A 16,344-nucleotide genomic window follows, 5' to 3' on the forward strand; every position below is an offset into this window, starting at 1 on the left:
CCAACCCTGTATCACAGAAAAGGGGTAAGATTTCACTAATGATTGTGAACTTGCATGATCGAAGAAGATAATTCAATGTAGTTTAATCAGTACACTGGTTAACATTCTGTCACAAAAAATTGCAAGATAACTCGCTTTTAAATATCCCGAGCATCCATTGGTCGGGGTATCTCCGGCCTGTCCCCGGGTATCTCCCTATAATCTGGGGTAATTTTTCTGCACTCCATATTTGATATTCAGTACTGGTATCTTTAGAGATTTGCTCATGACCCGGCTTCGGTGATTTAAATATGTGCTCCCTAGGCTGGGTAGTATCTTAATCACTAACCCCAAAATCCAACAATACGACACGGACATTGAGATACGATGAAGTTTTTTGTGATAGTTAGTGTTTCCGAGAGCATATGCATACCTTGAATCAGTAGGCGCAATTAGCTAATGTTTGGTTAGAAATCAGTATTGAGGGCCGTCTTTCCCGTGGTTTTCGCTTCGGCACTTTCATACGCTGCACCTGTGGGATCGGATACCCTGCTGGCCTCCTTTACAGCTCCTGAAAGCTCTTCTGGTTGTCATGTCCTCTGGCATTGGATGAACGGGCATATGAACAAAGATGCTATCACAAAAGATCTCCAAGCCATGAACAGGTCGGGGTACACTGGAGCACTCATTTTCAACGTTGGTGTCGGGATTCCAATTGGTAAAGTGGAATACGGTAGTGCCGAGTGGTTCGAGCTCCTTGAGCATACATTCGATGAAGCAGAGAAGTACGGCATTGAGATCTCTCTGCATAACTCGCCCGGATACAGTGGCGCCGGCGGGCCCTGGATTACCCCCGAAAAATCAATGCAACAGCTAGTATGGACGGAAAGCAGACTGGAAGTTGGGCTTAACGGAACTTCAAGTAACTCTAGTATCACACTCAAAGAGCCATTGAGGAAGCTAGGTTATTACCAAGATATAGCGGCCCTTGCATATACTAGTTTACCAGAAGAAAATGGTGCAGTTTTCAGGGATGAAGTTCAGACGATTAAAATCAATGACACGGAGGTTCCCCTTGATGTTACTCAAGGGATCAGATTTGATGCTATGCTCCGTGTCCAGTCCGCCAGTGCAACTATTGACATTACCATGAAGTCCTTGTTCACAGCTTCCGCGATTAGTATATTCCGTTTTCCAGAAATTCCTTTAGATACGTTTGACGGAGCTCGGGATTATCCAGCAACCTGGACTTTGACCGCTTCAAACGATTCGACAACATGGAAAACTGTGACTTCAATTAGCAGCCCTGCTCTCCGAAAATTCGATGCTCCAGCAGTTGGAACATTCTCGCCGGTTGTTGCACGCTACTTCCGCCTCAAGCCAAATCGCGCAAGTTGGATATCTGGTATCGAGATTCATTCGGGCCCACGACTTGACAATTGGGCTTTGAAAGCACATGCATCCGCAGGGTCTGTGGCGGACCCAGCTAGAATAGTCACAACCACCACTTCAACCATAAACCCTGATGAAGTAGTCGATATAACGGAGTTCATGAATGAAGACGGTACACTGAACTGGAAAGCACCTCCGGGGCGATGGACCATTGTAAGATTTGGCCACACTGCTACTGACCAAGAGATGCCCGCTGCCCCTGAATCTGGTGAGGGGTTGTCCGTTGACCTTTTCAGCACTGAAGCGTTGGATTTCCATATCGAAAAACACATCAAGCCAATCGTTGCAGCTGCGAAAGGTCATGTTGGACGGTCATTCAGAGGATTGGAAATCGATAGTTATGAGCTTGGTTTGCAGACTTGGTCTACAAACTTCAGAGAGGAGTTCAAGAAATATCGTGGATATGATATGGGGTCATGGTTATTGGCAACTACCGGCAGAATCTTGACTTCTGCTCTGGAGACCGAAAAATTTCTTTTTGATCTTCGAACGACTCACGCGGACCTTGTTGCAAAGAATCATTATGCCCATTTCAGGAAGGCATTGAATGACATGGGTGTTTTGTTACTCGCAGAACCATACGGAGATGGGCCTTTTGATTCAATGGAAGTTGCAGCTGAGGCTGACCTTGCTTTCGGGGAATTCTGGGCAAGATACACTTATGGAAGTGACGGGTATCCTCAAATCGGCACCTCAATGTCGCACCAAGAAGGCTACACCCTAAATCCGGCTGAAGCGTTCACTGGTCAACCCATGACTGCGAGATGGACGGAGCATCCTTACAGTTTGAAAGCAGAGGGAGACAGAATGTTTACTCTCGGGGTGAACAGACTTATGTTACATTCGTATGCGATGCAGCCGGAAGATCACGCTATGCCAGGAATGACTATGGGGCCTTTTGGGTATGAATTCGTCCTGTGAGGAAGGCCACTAAGTCCATTGCTGACAAGATATACTTAGTGCACATTTTGACAGAAGGATAACTTGGACTGATCAAGCGACTGGATGGACAACCTACCTTAAAAGAGCACAAGGGGTATTACAACAAGGAAGGCCAGTCGTTGATGTAGCATGCTTCGGTCGAGAGGAACCCGACCCCAAAGTCACTCAGACTTATTTTGCACCCTGCAGCGTTCCATTAGGCTACGGAGCCGACATTCTTAGCAAAAGTAAACTGCTTGAGATGACAGCTTCAAATGGGCGAGCTGGGCTTCCAAGCGGCGTTTCATACAAATTGATCGTATTCCCTGTAATGAACGCAGCGTCGAAGGAAGTGCTGGAAAAAATTAGCGAGCTTGCCAATGCTGGTGTAGGGATATTATTATCTGGAAGCCCTCCATCAAGAGGGTTAGGCCGGAGTATTGCTACTGGCGCCGGCACGGACGAAAACGTTATTGCAGCTGGAATTGAACTCTGGAATAAGACAGGCAACGGCAATGTATTCAACGGAACAGCCACGAACACTACCCTGGTATCACTCGGAATCGAGCCGGACTTCACGTTCACTTCAGACACAAACGATGCTGCCATCTACTCTATTCACCGCGTTGTGGGTGACAGTGATGTTTACTTTGTTAGCAACGGACTCCGAAAAACAGTTCAGTCGGTTTTGTCTTTGAGAACGATAGCTGGCGTACCGGAACTTTGGTACGCAGAGACCGGAAGACGAATTTCTGCAGCCTATGAGCGTAAAAATAACAGAACATTTATTTCTTTGACACTCAATCCCGCCGAATCAGTGTTTGTTATCTTTCGGCAGGCGAACCCTTCCTCCTCATTAGTTCAAGCATCGCATAATGGGGTGTCTCTTTTGCAAACAGCACCGTTCCCTTCTCCAAATCCTGCCTTGTACAAAAATACCTCTGTGGATTTCTCAATCACGTTTTGGGCAAAGCCAGAAACCTATCGAAGAGGAGGTACCGGGTATGTTTTCTACCCACCTATCGGTGCGACGACATATGGGTCTGGCCATGCTGCCGTAGGCTTTGGGCTTGGAACAAATGGATTTCTACTTTCAGAGAGTTCAACAAGTACGCCCGCTACTTTCTTGGAGGTCGCTATACCTATCTCAGGATGGACACATTTTGCAATTGTCTACACCGCGAATATCCCAGTCGTTTACATTAATGGGAAAGTTGCGGGAACTGGAAAAAAGTCATCTTCTATCGTACATCCAGGTGTGGGAACCCCGGATTCCACTTCCCAAATGATAAATCGATTCGAAGGAGACCAGATTGGTCTTAAAGTCCACCCTTCCTCCCTCACGATCGCCGATATTAGTGATCTCTTCGAAAATGATCTGCCAGAGCCAGTAGCCCCACCGACTATCGAAATACTGGATCAAAAAAATAACCTTCTATTCCGTCAGAACGGCGAATACAAATTCAGTCTCAGTGATGGTAAAGCCAAGAGCTTTAATATCACTAGCGTATCTAGCACCGCTATTTCTGGCCCGTGGACAGTTAGCTTCCCCGAGGGTTATGGTGTAAATTCAAACATAACCTTAGATAAACTTCAATCCCTCCATAAGAATGATGATTTCGACGTTGCACACTTCTCCGGCACCGCGACCTGGACGACAAGTTTCAATTTCTCCAGTCGCTCCAGAACTAGCAGCAGGATACTACTCAACCTCGGACGAGTGGATAATATTGCCCAGGTTTTTGTCAACGGCAAAGACGCAGGCCTTTTATGGAAACCCCCTTATGAACTCGATATTACCTCTTACGTCAAATCAGGCTCGGCAATCAACTCATTAGTAGTAGAGGTTACAAATCTTTGGCCTAATAGATTGATTGGCGATGAATCTTTACCTGTGGAGGCGATGTTCAATTCGACGAATGAGAATCTTGCGGTTCTGGAATTCCCTGATTGGTACTTGAATAATCAGCCAAAAACCGGTGAGAGGGTCACATTTACGTCGTGGAGGCATTTCGAGAGCGACGAGCCGTTATATGAAAGTGGTTTGTTGGGACCGGTAAATATTATTGTTGCCGCTACGAGAAGTCTGTAAATATATGTAGATTGCGTGTATACATGTAGTTGATTTTTACTTTCTTGTGTTTTTTTGGGAGCTTTCATCACGATTTAAATTACGGGTACGATATTATAACGGACCTAATCGGTTTTGGAATTGGATGCGTGCGCCTGAATATCTCAATCGACTCGTGATCACTATTCATGATATATCACTGTCTTAACCATGACTCGGCGCGTGTTAGGGTTGGTGTCACCATGCAAACTTCAGGCCCCTAAAATTCAGGCCTCAACTTCTGCAGCATCCCGATACATACTATACGTAGCTACATGCACTAACATACATACATATAGGTAGAGTACTCTAGCTGTCCCCAGAACTTGTATCTCTGTTAACCAAATACTGCTCCCCCTAGTAGTGGCGGGTGAATGCAAATTAATTCCTACATATCAATTACCCAGTCTAAATCAATCGCTCGCTAATCTGGCACTTAAACTTTCTGTGTCGTTTGGTGGTGCCACACAGTAGCTAAGTACCAAGCTGGAACTGTCTCTACCGTTGTTTACGCAGTACTCAAGAGACCGGCTAAAGAGGGCAGTGCTCATGGGTCCAATCACAGCGAGATCGAGTAGCTAGCTAATACATGCATGGGTCAGTACTGATACCAACTCTTCCAGTACTGGGTCAATTGAGGGTATTGTTTGATGGTTGCCTGAAGCGCAGTGCGTGTTCACGCGCCCAATCAAGTAGGTTAAGCTTCAGGCATGCCATTCTTGTTGAGGATAAAAGTTACATACAGTAAAATCTAATTTTCAGGTATCTGTAAATACGTGCGTGTGTAGATTTAAGGCTACCCTAGATATTCCTGAGACGAACTTAGCTAACTAGTTCTATCAATAATACTAGAAAGCCCGAGTTTGCACTGGTTATATATATATATGTGTGTGCTTGTTCCTACTTAATTCCCTCGATTATCCTAGGTCCACCAAGAACTCTCTACTTCCTGATACGAGGGATATTTTACCACCTTAGTACGTAGCAAACAAGGCTATATTATAAGTACCAACCAGTTATGTACTTGGAAATTCTCCCTGAAAACCTTACGTGTACACAGATACACACTCATAATCACAGTACGAAAAACATAATCATATCCTCAGCACTATCTTCCAAAATGCACGTACCCGAATTTCACCCTGTCACCACGATTTTTGTGATCCTTTTCGCCTTAAGCTTCTCTATCATCTCAATCTCCCCAACTCTTTTGTTCCTCTGCGCCAAAGGTCGCAAAGCAAAAGATATTAAGAACAAAACTTTCATCTATCAAAGCCTAAAACAGGCTAAAGTAATCCTGAATGGATCTTCAGATGGAAAATTCAGGCGTTTAGAGGACATATCGACAATACTCAAATCCAGAGCAGAGCCTAACAGCCGACTTATTCGTGCCTTTGGAATCGATAACGCCTTCACAACCTCAGATCCCCAACACCACAGAGACTTTGTGAACAGAGCTTCGGATCTCTTGAACCTTAGCAACAGTCGGTGGAAATCTCTCGCAAAACACATCGATACACTAGTAAAAGGAAATGTCGAGCGCCAACGGGTCTCGTCATTCGATGGCCATAGTCGCACGGTTATTTTTTCTCAACTGCTGCAGATTACAGTTCTACGAGCGGTTCTATCAGTTCTTTTTCCAAACGGCGGTACACCACAGCTGTCTGAAGAGGAACAAGACTCCATTGCCTACGAGGTTGCAGAGAAGATTACCAGTCTGTGGATCGAGTCTAAAAGCACAGAAATCACAAGTAACCCCAGAGACCTCGAATCGTTGATGGAAGCCTGCCAGAAGCTTCTTCCGGGAATTGATACAAGAGTCGAAAATCCACTCAATTTGATTCTTCCTGCATTTGAGACCTTGTGGCGTATCGTGTTACGAGGTTTCTTAGAGGTCCAGTTCCGGGATAAGGAGAATTTTTCTCTCAATAAATCACTTTTCTCAGAATATCTCACCTCTCCCACCTCTACTGTTTTTATGAGAGAAGACACACGGGGAGTTTCAGTTTCTCACATTATCAACGAGTCACTACGACTCTATCCACCAACCAAGAGAGTCTACCGTAAGATTCAAACCGAATCAACCCAACCCGATGTTGCTATTGACATAGAACAAATCCATCGAGACCCTGAGACCTGGGGTTCTGATGCGAATATCTTTCGGCCCTCAAGGTGGAGAAAATCAGAAATGAATAAAACTATCGCGGCGGCATTTATCCCGTTTGGGATGATGCCACTTATTTGTCCCGCCAGAAAGATTTTTGGTCCCAGGATTATTGGGATATTTTTGGCAGCTTTATTGGGAGCAATTAATGAGTTTGGGGAGTTGGATGTTGTTGGGGCGATGGTGGAGGGAGAAGTGCTGCTGGAGAATGGGAGAAATAGTTATGGGGAAATGGGGATGCGGTCAAGGAAATAGTCGGGGGTTCATGATTTTATTTATTGCTAGGGACTAAGGAGTTTTGATCAATTTTGGGAGTTTTTTATTTCACAATTACATGTATACTCTATCATTCGTTTACGTAGTCACGATATTAATCGATGCCCGTAATAGCAGTCTAAAGATCAGATCAGACCAGATTTGTGAAAACCCAGGTACCCATAAACCAACTGGATCTCAGTACAGAAGATCCATGGAAATTAGAAAGAAATACCCTCAAAAGCACATAAATTAATTAACCTCAGCCTTATAAGCTTACCTATATATACGCAGCATGTATCTGACATATCCTCATTACATGTATATATATGCACCAGGCTGAAAGCTGGAATTATAATAACCTACATATACGCGCGCGTAGATAGCCCTGGCTCATCTATCGAATCTAAGCTGTCTAATTGGTTGCTTTCTGTCTCGCAACTATTAGTCACCCTAGGGGTTAAGCCCGGATTCATCTACATGTAGCTTTCGAGATTTTACGGTATACATCTACAGCTACAAGTATCTAATTAAACAGCCGTCTCGCAAAGCACAGTCCTAATGATATATATACCGTTAAGTATTATGATGATTTCGCTGGTGGGAAGTACATGTAAGTACAGGAAACCGGTGCACTAATTGGTCAAGTACGTACGAACATATATGTACATATGTACTACATACATGTACTTGGTTGACGTAATTATACGCAGTGCTACTCTAGGTTTTCGGGGAAATGTTGTTCCTATTAATTAGTCTTGGCAGATCGAATATTAATGAAATCGATCAACCTTACCACTTTTAAAGGATTAAGGCTTACCACATGTAGCATTCATACACTCACAGAAGGAGTCATTATTATTTTAAATTCAGGATTAGAGGGGCAAATCACATATACGTAAACTATACACATTGACTTATAAACGCGCAAGATTTTTATTTAGTCGTCATTTTTTAATGTAATATGAAATTTACAATAACCTAGCCCGCCTTCTGTACAAAAACTTATACTGTCAAGCTCAGTCACTAATAAGGGAGCTCCCACCCCGCCATAAAAGTCTGCTTAACCTTTGGCACTGCATACTCATCATCAAAGAACATACCTGTCGGGTCCAAAATACCGTCCACAATATGTATAACCCCCTATATATAGTGGACACCAATTAGTCACCTTCCCCCCTTCTTCATCTAACCACGCATTAATCAAAACTTACCCCAGCAACCGGAATATCGCCTTTGACGACCTTTACCCTCCTGTTCAGTACCAAATCCTCGCCTACTTTCTGCGTACCCAAGAATAAGAACGTCGCTGTCTGCACGCGCGAGAACGTGTCTGTGAAGAGAACGCCGCCGTCGGTTTTATACACATCGACAGGGAGGTAATGGTACATCAATGTGTTTCCAAGGTAGGCGCGGCCCCTAGTAGAGGGTGTGATGTAGAAGCGTTTTAGGTTTTGGGACATTGAGGCGAAGGCGGCATTGTTGGGTGCGAAGAAAGTGAAGTTATTGGTTTCGGGGGTGTGACTAAAGGCCGTTTCGAAGCCTGTGGGCGAAAACGTCTTGTTAGTATTAATTATACATCAAGCTAGGTTTTAGTTGGCGATTGTGGGCCTTACCAAGAGGGAGTTTCATGGCAGCGGCGAGACTGGAAAGGTCGGGTTCAGAGTTCAGGTAGTCCATTATCGTAGTGCCAGCTGATGGTGCAGTATAATTCTCTCGCGCTGAAGCTGTGAAGCTCAATGCTAGGAGCATGAATATTCCAGTACCAGTGGTAAAGCGCATTATGTCGGCGGTCAATGATTAATACTTGATGGTGAGTGAGCTGTCAAGATAGAAAAAAGATATATTGACTTCCTTCTCTCCACATTAGCACCAAACGTTCCAATTGAGCGGGCCTGGCGGGTATCTATTTGGTTATATGGAAGCCTGGCCAGTACAGTACTATACTACATGTATATAGCCTGCAGGCCTGCGCGTGCGACAGTACTACATGTATCCTGTGAATATATGCAGACCACCGGGAACAATTATCAGTAGCGCCGGATACCCCCCGACCATTACTGCTCTCTTCCGCACATCGCTCCTCCTAAAGAGCTGCAATACCCCACATTTCTGCCCTGGAGGGAGCACCCCCGGTCATTCCCCCGCCATGAACAACCAACAGGCTCGGCGGAGAATAAACCTATGCCGAAGCCGAGCCCACCCCTGCATAATCCCCAATGGGGTAATGATATCATTCAGCCTACGGGATCTGGTAGAGGAAATATAAACTCTTTCCATAATAAATTACAGAGTGTTCTTCTTTCTGGATTGTTTCGTCGCTGAGAACGGTTCTTCTGATCCCGCCTATCTTGTTCTTGTAGCTTATAGCCAGTAGCAGTGGTACCGGTTGCATCGTTGTTACTGCGGTAAACATGAAGTTCTCGAGCACCAATTCTTTTGTCCTGGTTCTGTCGGGCCTGACTTTGCCAGCGGCGGCGCTGAATGATGGGATCGCGAGGAAACCACAGATGGGCTTTAACACGTTTGTTGCCCTCTGAGAAGAACACAATTGCCATGGTCGAGATTAATCTTGACACTCATGTGTCTACTAGATGGAATTCCTTCAAAGCAACGATCGACGAGAGCGTCATGGTAACAGCAGCCGAGAAGCTCGTGTCTTTGGGTCTGAAAGGTGGTAAGTTAACAGCGAGAACCCCTCAATATTGCTAATTGGTTAATTGAAGCTTGCATGTCGACTCAATAGTTGGATATATCTACGCCAATATGGACGAGGGCTGGGTTTGTACTCCCTTTTGAATCCTACGACCCAACATGGATAAGAATATTGAACTCTAACATTGAGGATAGCAAGCAAACTACACCCGAGAGGAGACGGGGGGAAAGCTTTTGGCAAATTCTACACGATTTCCAAATGGGATCAAGCATCTTGCAGACAGAATACATAACCTGGGGCTGAAGGTTGGCATCTACTCGGATGCGGGAGTTTGTGAGTATAATACACACCTAGCTTCGAGTACTTGCAATTGGTTTTTCTTTGGGTATTAAGATCCTTGGCTGAGTGAAATGATGTGCCGCATAGGGTCTTGCTTCAAGAACCCGGGGAGTTACGGGTATGAATATGAGGATGCTCAGGATTTCGCGTAAGTCCCTCTTCAATTAGCTATGGAAATAACTAGTATCGAAGATATAGCTTACTGAAATACGTATTTTTCTAAATTTAGTGACTGGGGGATCGACTATCTGAAATACGGTACTTAACCCTTCCTAGCTATGTATATGTGTGTGTAAATCCTGTCGGGGCATTAGCTAAAGGTTCCTAAAGATAACTGCGCTGGTGCCGAAAGCTATTATCACCCGCCTCAGGTCCGCTTTGGAGGTTTGAATCCCTTATATAGTTTCCTGATATATATACGAGAATTGTTTGACTGAAATCCAACCCACACAGAGATGCGCGATGCCCTAAAAGCAACTGGTAGAGAGATTCTCTTCTCCCTATGCGAATGGGGCTATATGTTTCCCTGGTTGTGGTCCCATGAGATTGGCCACTCCTACCGTATGAGCGGCGATATATATCAACATTACACCGTTGACAAGTCTGGATGCCGTGGAAAGACGGCATATTCGTTGACTACTGGCGATGTTCGTGCCAATTCTCCGTATTTTGGTTATTTTAAATAAATCCCGCTTCTAACTGTTATTGATGCTGTAGGGCGGTTGTTCTGTCCTCACTATAATCCGCAAGATGCGCGAAATCACCCAATATCAGCAGCCGGGTTCATGGGCCGATGTAAGTATACCCTCATACTCCCATATCATATTCCTCCTCCAAAGATTAACCCCATCGCTTGACATTACCAGATGGACATGCTCGAGATTGGCAACGTTGTCAACGCCACTGTCTACGAGGAGCAAACACATTTCTCCTACTGGGCCGCTCTCAAATCCCCACTCATCATCGGCGCCAATCTCGCCACTATCTCCAACAGTTCCGTTGAGATCCTCAAAAACACTGAGATTATCGCCCTAAACCAGGACGATCTTACCGTTGCCCCATGGTATATTGCTAGCATCAGCATCGAAAATAATCAGCAGTACTGGGCTGGTCCGCTCAGCGACGGGTGGGTCGTGCTGATGACGAACGAGCTGAAGACGGAGCAGGATCTTACCATAAAGTGGGAGGATATTGACGGTCTACCCGCGGGTAAGTGGAGGGTAAGGGATATATGGGAAAGGAAGGACTTAGGTGTAAAAAGTGAGGGAGTTACGGTGAAGGGGGTAAAGTACTTTCAGACGAAGGTATTGAAGTTAACGAAAGAGAAGAGGTGAAAAATGTAGATGTCTTCGCTTATATATGTAGTCGGATGAAGGGACTGTATATTTCCAAAAATGCGAATAAGCATTGTGCATAAATTTTACTCCGATTCGTCTCTTGCGAGCTGCGGTAACGACATGTCCGTATGTGGCTCATGAGCGAGTGATAAATGATGACCCAGATCACTCATAATCGAGACCTCACAAAACTTCTTAGGACCTGATTAGCGCGCGAGTACACGCATTAGGTCCTTCCGGCTCGACCTCGCGCCTCGTTTTGAGTGTGAAAGTGCCGTCAGTAGAACCTGATAACTTCACCGCCCGCAGTTGGTTGGTGGCCGTTAAGGACAATATCCCCATCGGGACACTGTACCACTAGCCATTCCGGGTTTTCAATTAATTCTGCGGTCTCTGGGTAAATGTTCTCTCTCATACATGAGTCTAGGCTAAAATCGGCTCTGCCCACATATCTCCAGCCCGTTATATGGCCTCCGTTAGTTTTCCAGCAAATATTCGATTCCTATATATATCATTCTTAATCTAGAATGGATACAACTCTCACTAAAAATATTGTGCAATAAATAAACCGGGGATGAGTAAATGATAAAACCACCAGCTGCCCGCTAGGAATAAACGCGAGAAAAACAAAACACCAGCAAGGAAGAAAGAAGAAAAAATGGGAAGAAAAAAAAGTAGCTACACATAAAAAATCATGACGCCTTTGTGAGAGGTTCATCTACCTCTTTTGATGGCAAAATTCCTGCCATGTCTTCCAGACACATCCAACCCTCTACCAGAGAGTTCACATGTCTCAGTCTTTCAGTCGGCTCATTTCTCAACGGTCCGACCCTACATTATCACCATTCTTGCTCTACGCTACCCGTCATATTGAGCATAGCATCTATTTGGTCAACTTCAAGAACCAATCGGCAAACAGAACCGTCAACATTGCGTGCGGCGCAATACGGACGTAGTAACTAATCTAAACGTTAGCTTCTTTCCATGCGGGCGCAGGGAGGGATACACCTACGTTCCAAATCCTCTGTAGAATCTCAACAATCCCTCTTCCTTAGCAACCTTCATCGCACAATCGAGAGTTCCCTTGTATGGTAATTTTCCATCGGGACCCTTAGTCTGCTTTTGCAACCTTGTTTTGACCTACAACCATCGGTGTAAGAATAGATCAATTGAGATAGATATGAGGGGACATACGAAATCAAACGGCAAGCTGAAGAAACTGGCAAAAAATCCCGCAACAGCGCTTGCTGCAATACCCGTGGCAACCTCTGCATTCTTCTTCGATCCCAAAACCTTCTCAAAATCGTATTTCGCGAGTTGAGCCTTACTCTCACTATAAAATGCGAGCTGCCCAAAGTTCAGAGCCATAGCTCTGGCAACCGTCGGCAGACACCCGTTCCATAGAGCCTTGACTCCTTCTGAAGCAGAGATACGCTTGAGTGCATTGAGCACTGAGGTATAGTTCTTACGCTCAGCAACCGGGCGCATTCCATCAGACTGCATTCTGATAAGTGCAAGATCTGCCGGGTTCCCAAGGATGGCTCCAAGGCCACCCGCACTCAGCGCTGCTAATGTACGTTCGCCAAAGGTTACAGCACGACCTTCCGACTTGGCCTTAGCGCTAATCTTGTTCATGAAGGTTCCAAAAAATCCCATGCGGGCTGTAGTATATCTATAAAGATATTAATGGGAATTTATGCATATAGATATAGAATCGAGACTTACACAGCCTGGCGGAGAAGACCAGCAGAAAGCCCGGAATACAAGTCAAGGAATTTGCCCTGCTTAATAATATCGCTGGTGACCTTCAAGGGGGACACTTTCTGGTTACCTGCAAGTTGAATGCGGACCTGCATCTCGTTAGCGAGTTCTCAACCTGGCTGTGAATTGCAAGGGTTAGGGTAGGCAACAATAACAATTGGATCTGAGCTAGCTGCCCTAACCCAACCCGGATAAATCTATAACCGGCCCGCAACACAACTATTTCCAACTACATGTATATCTGCTAGATGCAACCAATAGGAAACAAAGAAGAAAATTCAACTACATACCTTAACCATATCAACAGGTTGGATAACACAAGTCGCGATCATTCCAGCAGCACCACCATTCAGGAACGGCAATACACTCCTGGTAATAGGATGATGGAGGAAATCGGACTTGCTCCCACGCCCAACTGAACGGGTAGGAGCGGTAGCAGCTGCAGACATCTTTGAAGTATTTGTTTGGTTAAATCTGGATCTTGAAGTGACAGATATTAGCTCCCGCGGGAGAAGAGGAATCTTAGGCGGATCTTAAGGGAGTGAAAGTGATATCTGATATGGAGGAGGTTCGGAGTATTTATAAAATCTGATAAAGTGCAGAGCGGTATAGATATATTTTAAGGATATGCGTGAATAAGAACGCTGGGACCCAATAGCAGATCTAACAAAGAATCTAATCGGCGAAGAGGATGCAGAGGGCTTATTTGAAAGGAGGAGGGGCAAACAAGGAGGGAGGAGAGACGGAAGAAGACGGAAAAATATAACAACATACCAGAATTGAGAATTGCCCGAGAACCGTCAATCGGATAATCTACGGGTTGAAGGTAGGAACTGTCCTAAAGTTAGCCGGTTCCGTCAGCTCTGTCTGGGCCCTCGGTAAAAAAAAAAAGAGGCCAACCCGGTACACGAACCGAACACGGAACAAGAGTGATATCTTTGCTTTTTTTTTCTCTTTCTTGCTAGGACTCAATCCTTTCAGCTTTGTGCTTTGTTGCGGTAGCAACCAAGTGTTGGGTCGTTGAGGTCAAAGTTGAGATCAAGAACGTTGAGCTGATGCTGAGCTGCAACGAGTTGTGTCGAGATGCAAAAGAGCGAGCAGGAGAGGAGGGGCAGATGGAGAACACAAACAGCCGGCCCCTCGACATATTACCAGAAGATATAGGATTGGCATGATTGAGGATGAGGGGTTTCTTGTGTACTGTAGGGTCACACGAGTCCTGTATATTGAGCGTTGAACATGTCGATCGTAGCTATAAGTTGTGTACGTACGTGCATGATACCACTTTCCAAGTTCTACCACCAAGCTATCTCTCCCTCGGCTGTGGAGAAAGTAATATAAGAGATATCTTAACCGAGTTATTCCCCGCTGTTTCATTTAAAGGAGCATCCCAAAAAGCTTTCATGTATGTATGCATGTATTTTTAAGGACTTACAATACCCTTAACTAAACCTTCGCCTTCATACCGGCAAATATTCGTTTCCGAGGAGAGGAAAACCGCAATTGGGAGCTCACCGAGTTCAAGCGAGCTTGGCCGAAGGCTTAAAAGCAGTGACCGGAATTCGGTAGTGGCGTGGGAATCCAACGATAATGACTCGGGGTTCGATGTAATCCCAGTTGATTACATAATTATATAATCCCGAGCTCATCCGATTCCGGTGGCAGTAAACTGAAGCCCTTACAAGAACAAAACCAAACACAAAGTCGGGCGGGAAACTGGGGCCTTTATAACAAAAAAAGATGTAGGCAACTACTGAGAATCCTGTTCTTTCCGCAAAAATCTGAGCGGTGCACGTTCTCTGTCGTGATTAACCACGATGCGTTCTTTAGAGGCTCGGGTAGGGCCGCTAATTGCCGAGGAAATCAGTGGAACGCGGGGTAATAAGCTTTGACCCCCTGGATGATAAGGATTACGGAGGGCGCTAATGACAAGCGATGACGCCTTGCGAGATTCTAGAAAGGAATGATGTCAAATATTCAAAGTCGATATGAGAAAAGGTATACCTTTGAGATCTATATTCTCATGACTAAATGTTAGTTTTTCGCAAGATCTTGGTGAGCTTATATGTATTTTGCTATTTGCAAATTGCAAATCACCATCGTCCGAATTCATTCCAGTCGATCTACGCTCACGGGGAGAGATTTGATTTAATTTTGTGACCATGACAGGCCAAATCGCGATCTAACCTCAACCCTCTAACCTCGCAGCTAGGCCGGGAGAACTTCAAGGACTGTTAATAGCCTAGAAGGTCTTGACTACATATCTATCTATCCGCCAAGAGCGCCCCAATTTATTAGCGAGCTGTCAAGTATGAGGTTTAGGTACCATCTCGATTCTATGTAGATACAATATCAAAAAAGGGTATGGATTCGCTAGTAATGCAGCAGGAATACGGCATTACTACGGCATTCTTTGTATAGTGCCGGTTTAATTCTGTATTATCCACTAAATCCCGTAGTCATACAGTACTGATTTCACCCCATTTTTTCGTACTGTATATAATAAAAAACCAGAACATGGAGGGAGGAACGCGCGCCGGCCTGAATGATCTACTAGATACATTGTTAATAACTACATGCATAATTCAAACGAATTCTCAGCACAATCCTTCAGGAAAGAGTAGTCAGCTCTCAGCTATAATAAAGGGTAAGTTCCCTGGCAAACATTGAAGTCATAGACCCAGGCCCAGCACCGCCAGTCAGATCTAGGCCTAATTGACAAGCGAATTTGTATGCCAATGACCGATTTCCCAGTTTCACACGGTACCAGATTACAACGCACTTCTTTGTTTAGTCATATGCATTAACTCGGGTTCGCCGAAAGACGCGGGAAACGAGGAATAGAATAAGAAAAGAACTCGGGGGCGTTTATTTCCTATGTCAGAAATATGTGAGAGGAGGCGGAGGAGAAGGGATAGTTCAGGGGTATTGCCATAACTGTAAAGTTGCATGCAATTAATGAATTAAACAAAAAAAAAAAAAAAAAAAAAAAAAACTCGGGTTCGCCATTGACACAGAAAATACTGTAGTAGTACAGCCCCTTTACTCCGAGAGACACAGGTCTTGGCGCTAGTTACCCGGACCCTTAGCTATGGCAGATTATGTACTTAGGCGTTCTGTAAAAGGTTGTACTTACATGCAGTACTGTAGGTCACCCTGCAGCTCTCATCACCCCTCCCCGTAGCTCTTAACTCTCAACAGCTCTCTTCTATCTTTATACTGGTATCATCACTACAGTCTGCATGTCTCGCCCGACTCTTGAATCACTTCCTCTCGATGTCTCCTATAATATCCTCTCCTACCTCTATGCAGGAACACGGAATTCTAGTCATCCTTACCTAGCCCTATCAGCCGTTTGTAAAAACCTTAA

The 16,344-nt window shown here is 44.9% G+C and overlaps 6 protein-coding genes across 6 annotated transcripts; 3 read left to right on the plus strand and 3 right to left on the minus strand.

The window, feature by feature from the left end:
- Positions 1-366: 366 nt before the first annotated feature.
- LAJ45_01822 (uncharacterized protein) lies at positions 367-4,444 on the plus strand (the record flags this gene model as incomplete). The annotated part of the gene is made up of 3 exons (XM_046111415.1): positions 367-384; positions 451-2,333; positions 2,392-4,444. The coding sequence occupies 3 exons, from the start codon at positions 367-369 to the stop codon at positions 4,442-4,444; spliced, it is 3,954 nt and encodes a 1,317-aa protein (XP_045975359.1).
- A 1,138-nt stretch (positions 4,445-5,582) lies between these two features.
- On the plus strand, positions 5,583-6,881 carry LAJ45_01823 (uncharacterized protein; the record flags this gene model as incomplete). The annotated part of the gene is made up of 1 exon (XM_046111416.1): positions 5,583-6,881. The coding sequence occupies one exon, from the start codon at positions 5,583-5,585 to the stop codon at positions 6,879-6,881; it is 1,299 nt and encodes a 432-aa protein (XP_045975360.1).
- A 1,026-nt stretch (positions 6,882-7,907) lies between these two features.
- On the minus strand, positions 7,908-8,663 carry LAJ45_01824 (uncharacterized protein; the record flags this gene model as incomplete). The annotated part of the gene is made up of 3 exons (XM_046111417.1): positions 7,908-8,024; positions 8,096-8,424; positions 8,498-8,663. 3 exons carry the CDS (start codon positions 8,661-8,663, stop codon positions 7,908-7,910), a joined length of 612 nt encoding a protein of 203 aa, XP_045975361.1.
- A 632-nt stretch (positions 8,664-9,295) lies between these two features.
- LAJ45_01825 (uncharacterized protein) lies at positions 9,296-11,210 on the plus strand (the record flags this gene model as incomplete). Its single annotated transcript, XM_046111418.1, has 10 exons — positions 9,296-9,405; positions 9,476-9,558; positions 9,628-9,662; positions 9,732-9,870; positions 9,964-10,024; positions 10,106-10,134; positions 10,207-10,260; positions 10,330-10,523; positions 10,594-10,671; positions 10,743-11,210. 10 exons carry the CDS (start codon positions 9,296-9,298, stop codon positions 11,208-11,210), a joined length of 1,251 nt encoding a protein of 416 aa, XP_045975362.1.
- An 886-nt stretch (positions 11,211-12,096) lies between these two features.
- On the minus strand, positions 12,097-13,306 carry LAJ45_01826 (uncharacterized protein; the record flags this gene model as incomplete). Its single annotated transcript, XM_046111419.1, has 5 exons — positions 12,097-12,172; positions 12,226-12,353; positions 12,408-12,885; positions 12,939-13,063; positions 13,265-13,306. 5 exons carry the CDS (start codon positions 13,304-13,306, stop codon positions 12,097-12,099), a joined length of 849 nt encoding a protein of 282 aa, XP_045975363.1.
- A 17-nt stretch (positions 13,307-13,323) lies between these two features.
- On the minus strand, positions 13,324-14,251 carry LAJ45_01827 (uncharacterized protein; the record flags this gene model as incomplete). Its single annotated transcript, XM_046111420.1, has 5 exons — positions 13,324-13,454; positions 13,749-13,812; positions 13,888-13,935; positions 13,981-14,193; positions 14,246-14,251. 5 exons carry the CDS (start codon positions 14,249-14,251, stop codon positions 13,324-13,326), a joined length of 462 nt encoding a protein of 153 aa, XP_045975364.1.
- Positions 14,252-16,344: the final 2,093 nt, after the last annotated feature.

The sequence above is a fragment of the Morchella importuna genome (assembly GCF_003444635.1).
Source record: "Morchella importuna strain M04M26 chromosome Unknown Morimp01GS003, whole genome shotgun sequence".
In the NCBI taxonomy this organism is placed as follows: domain Eukaryota; kingdom Fungi; phylum Ascomycota; class Pezizomycetes; order Pezizales; family Morchellaceae; genus Morchella; species Morchella importuna.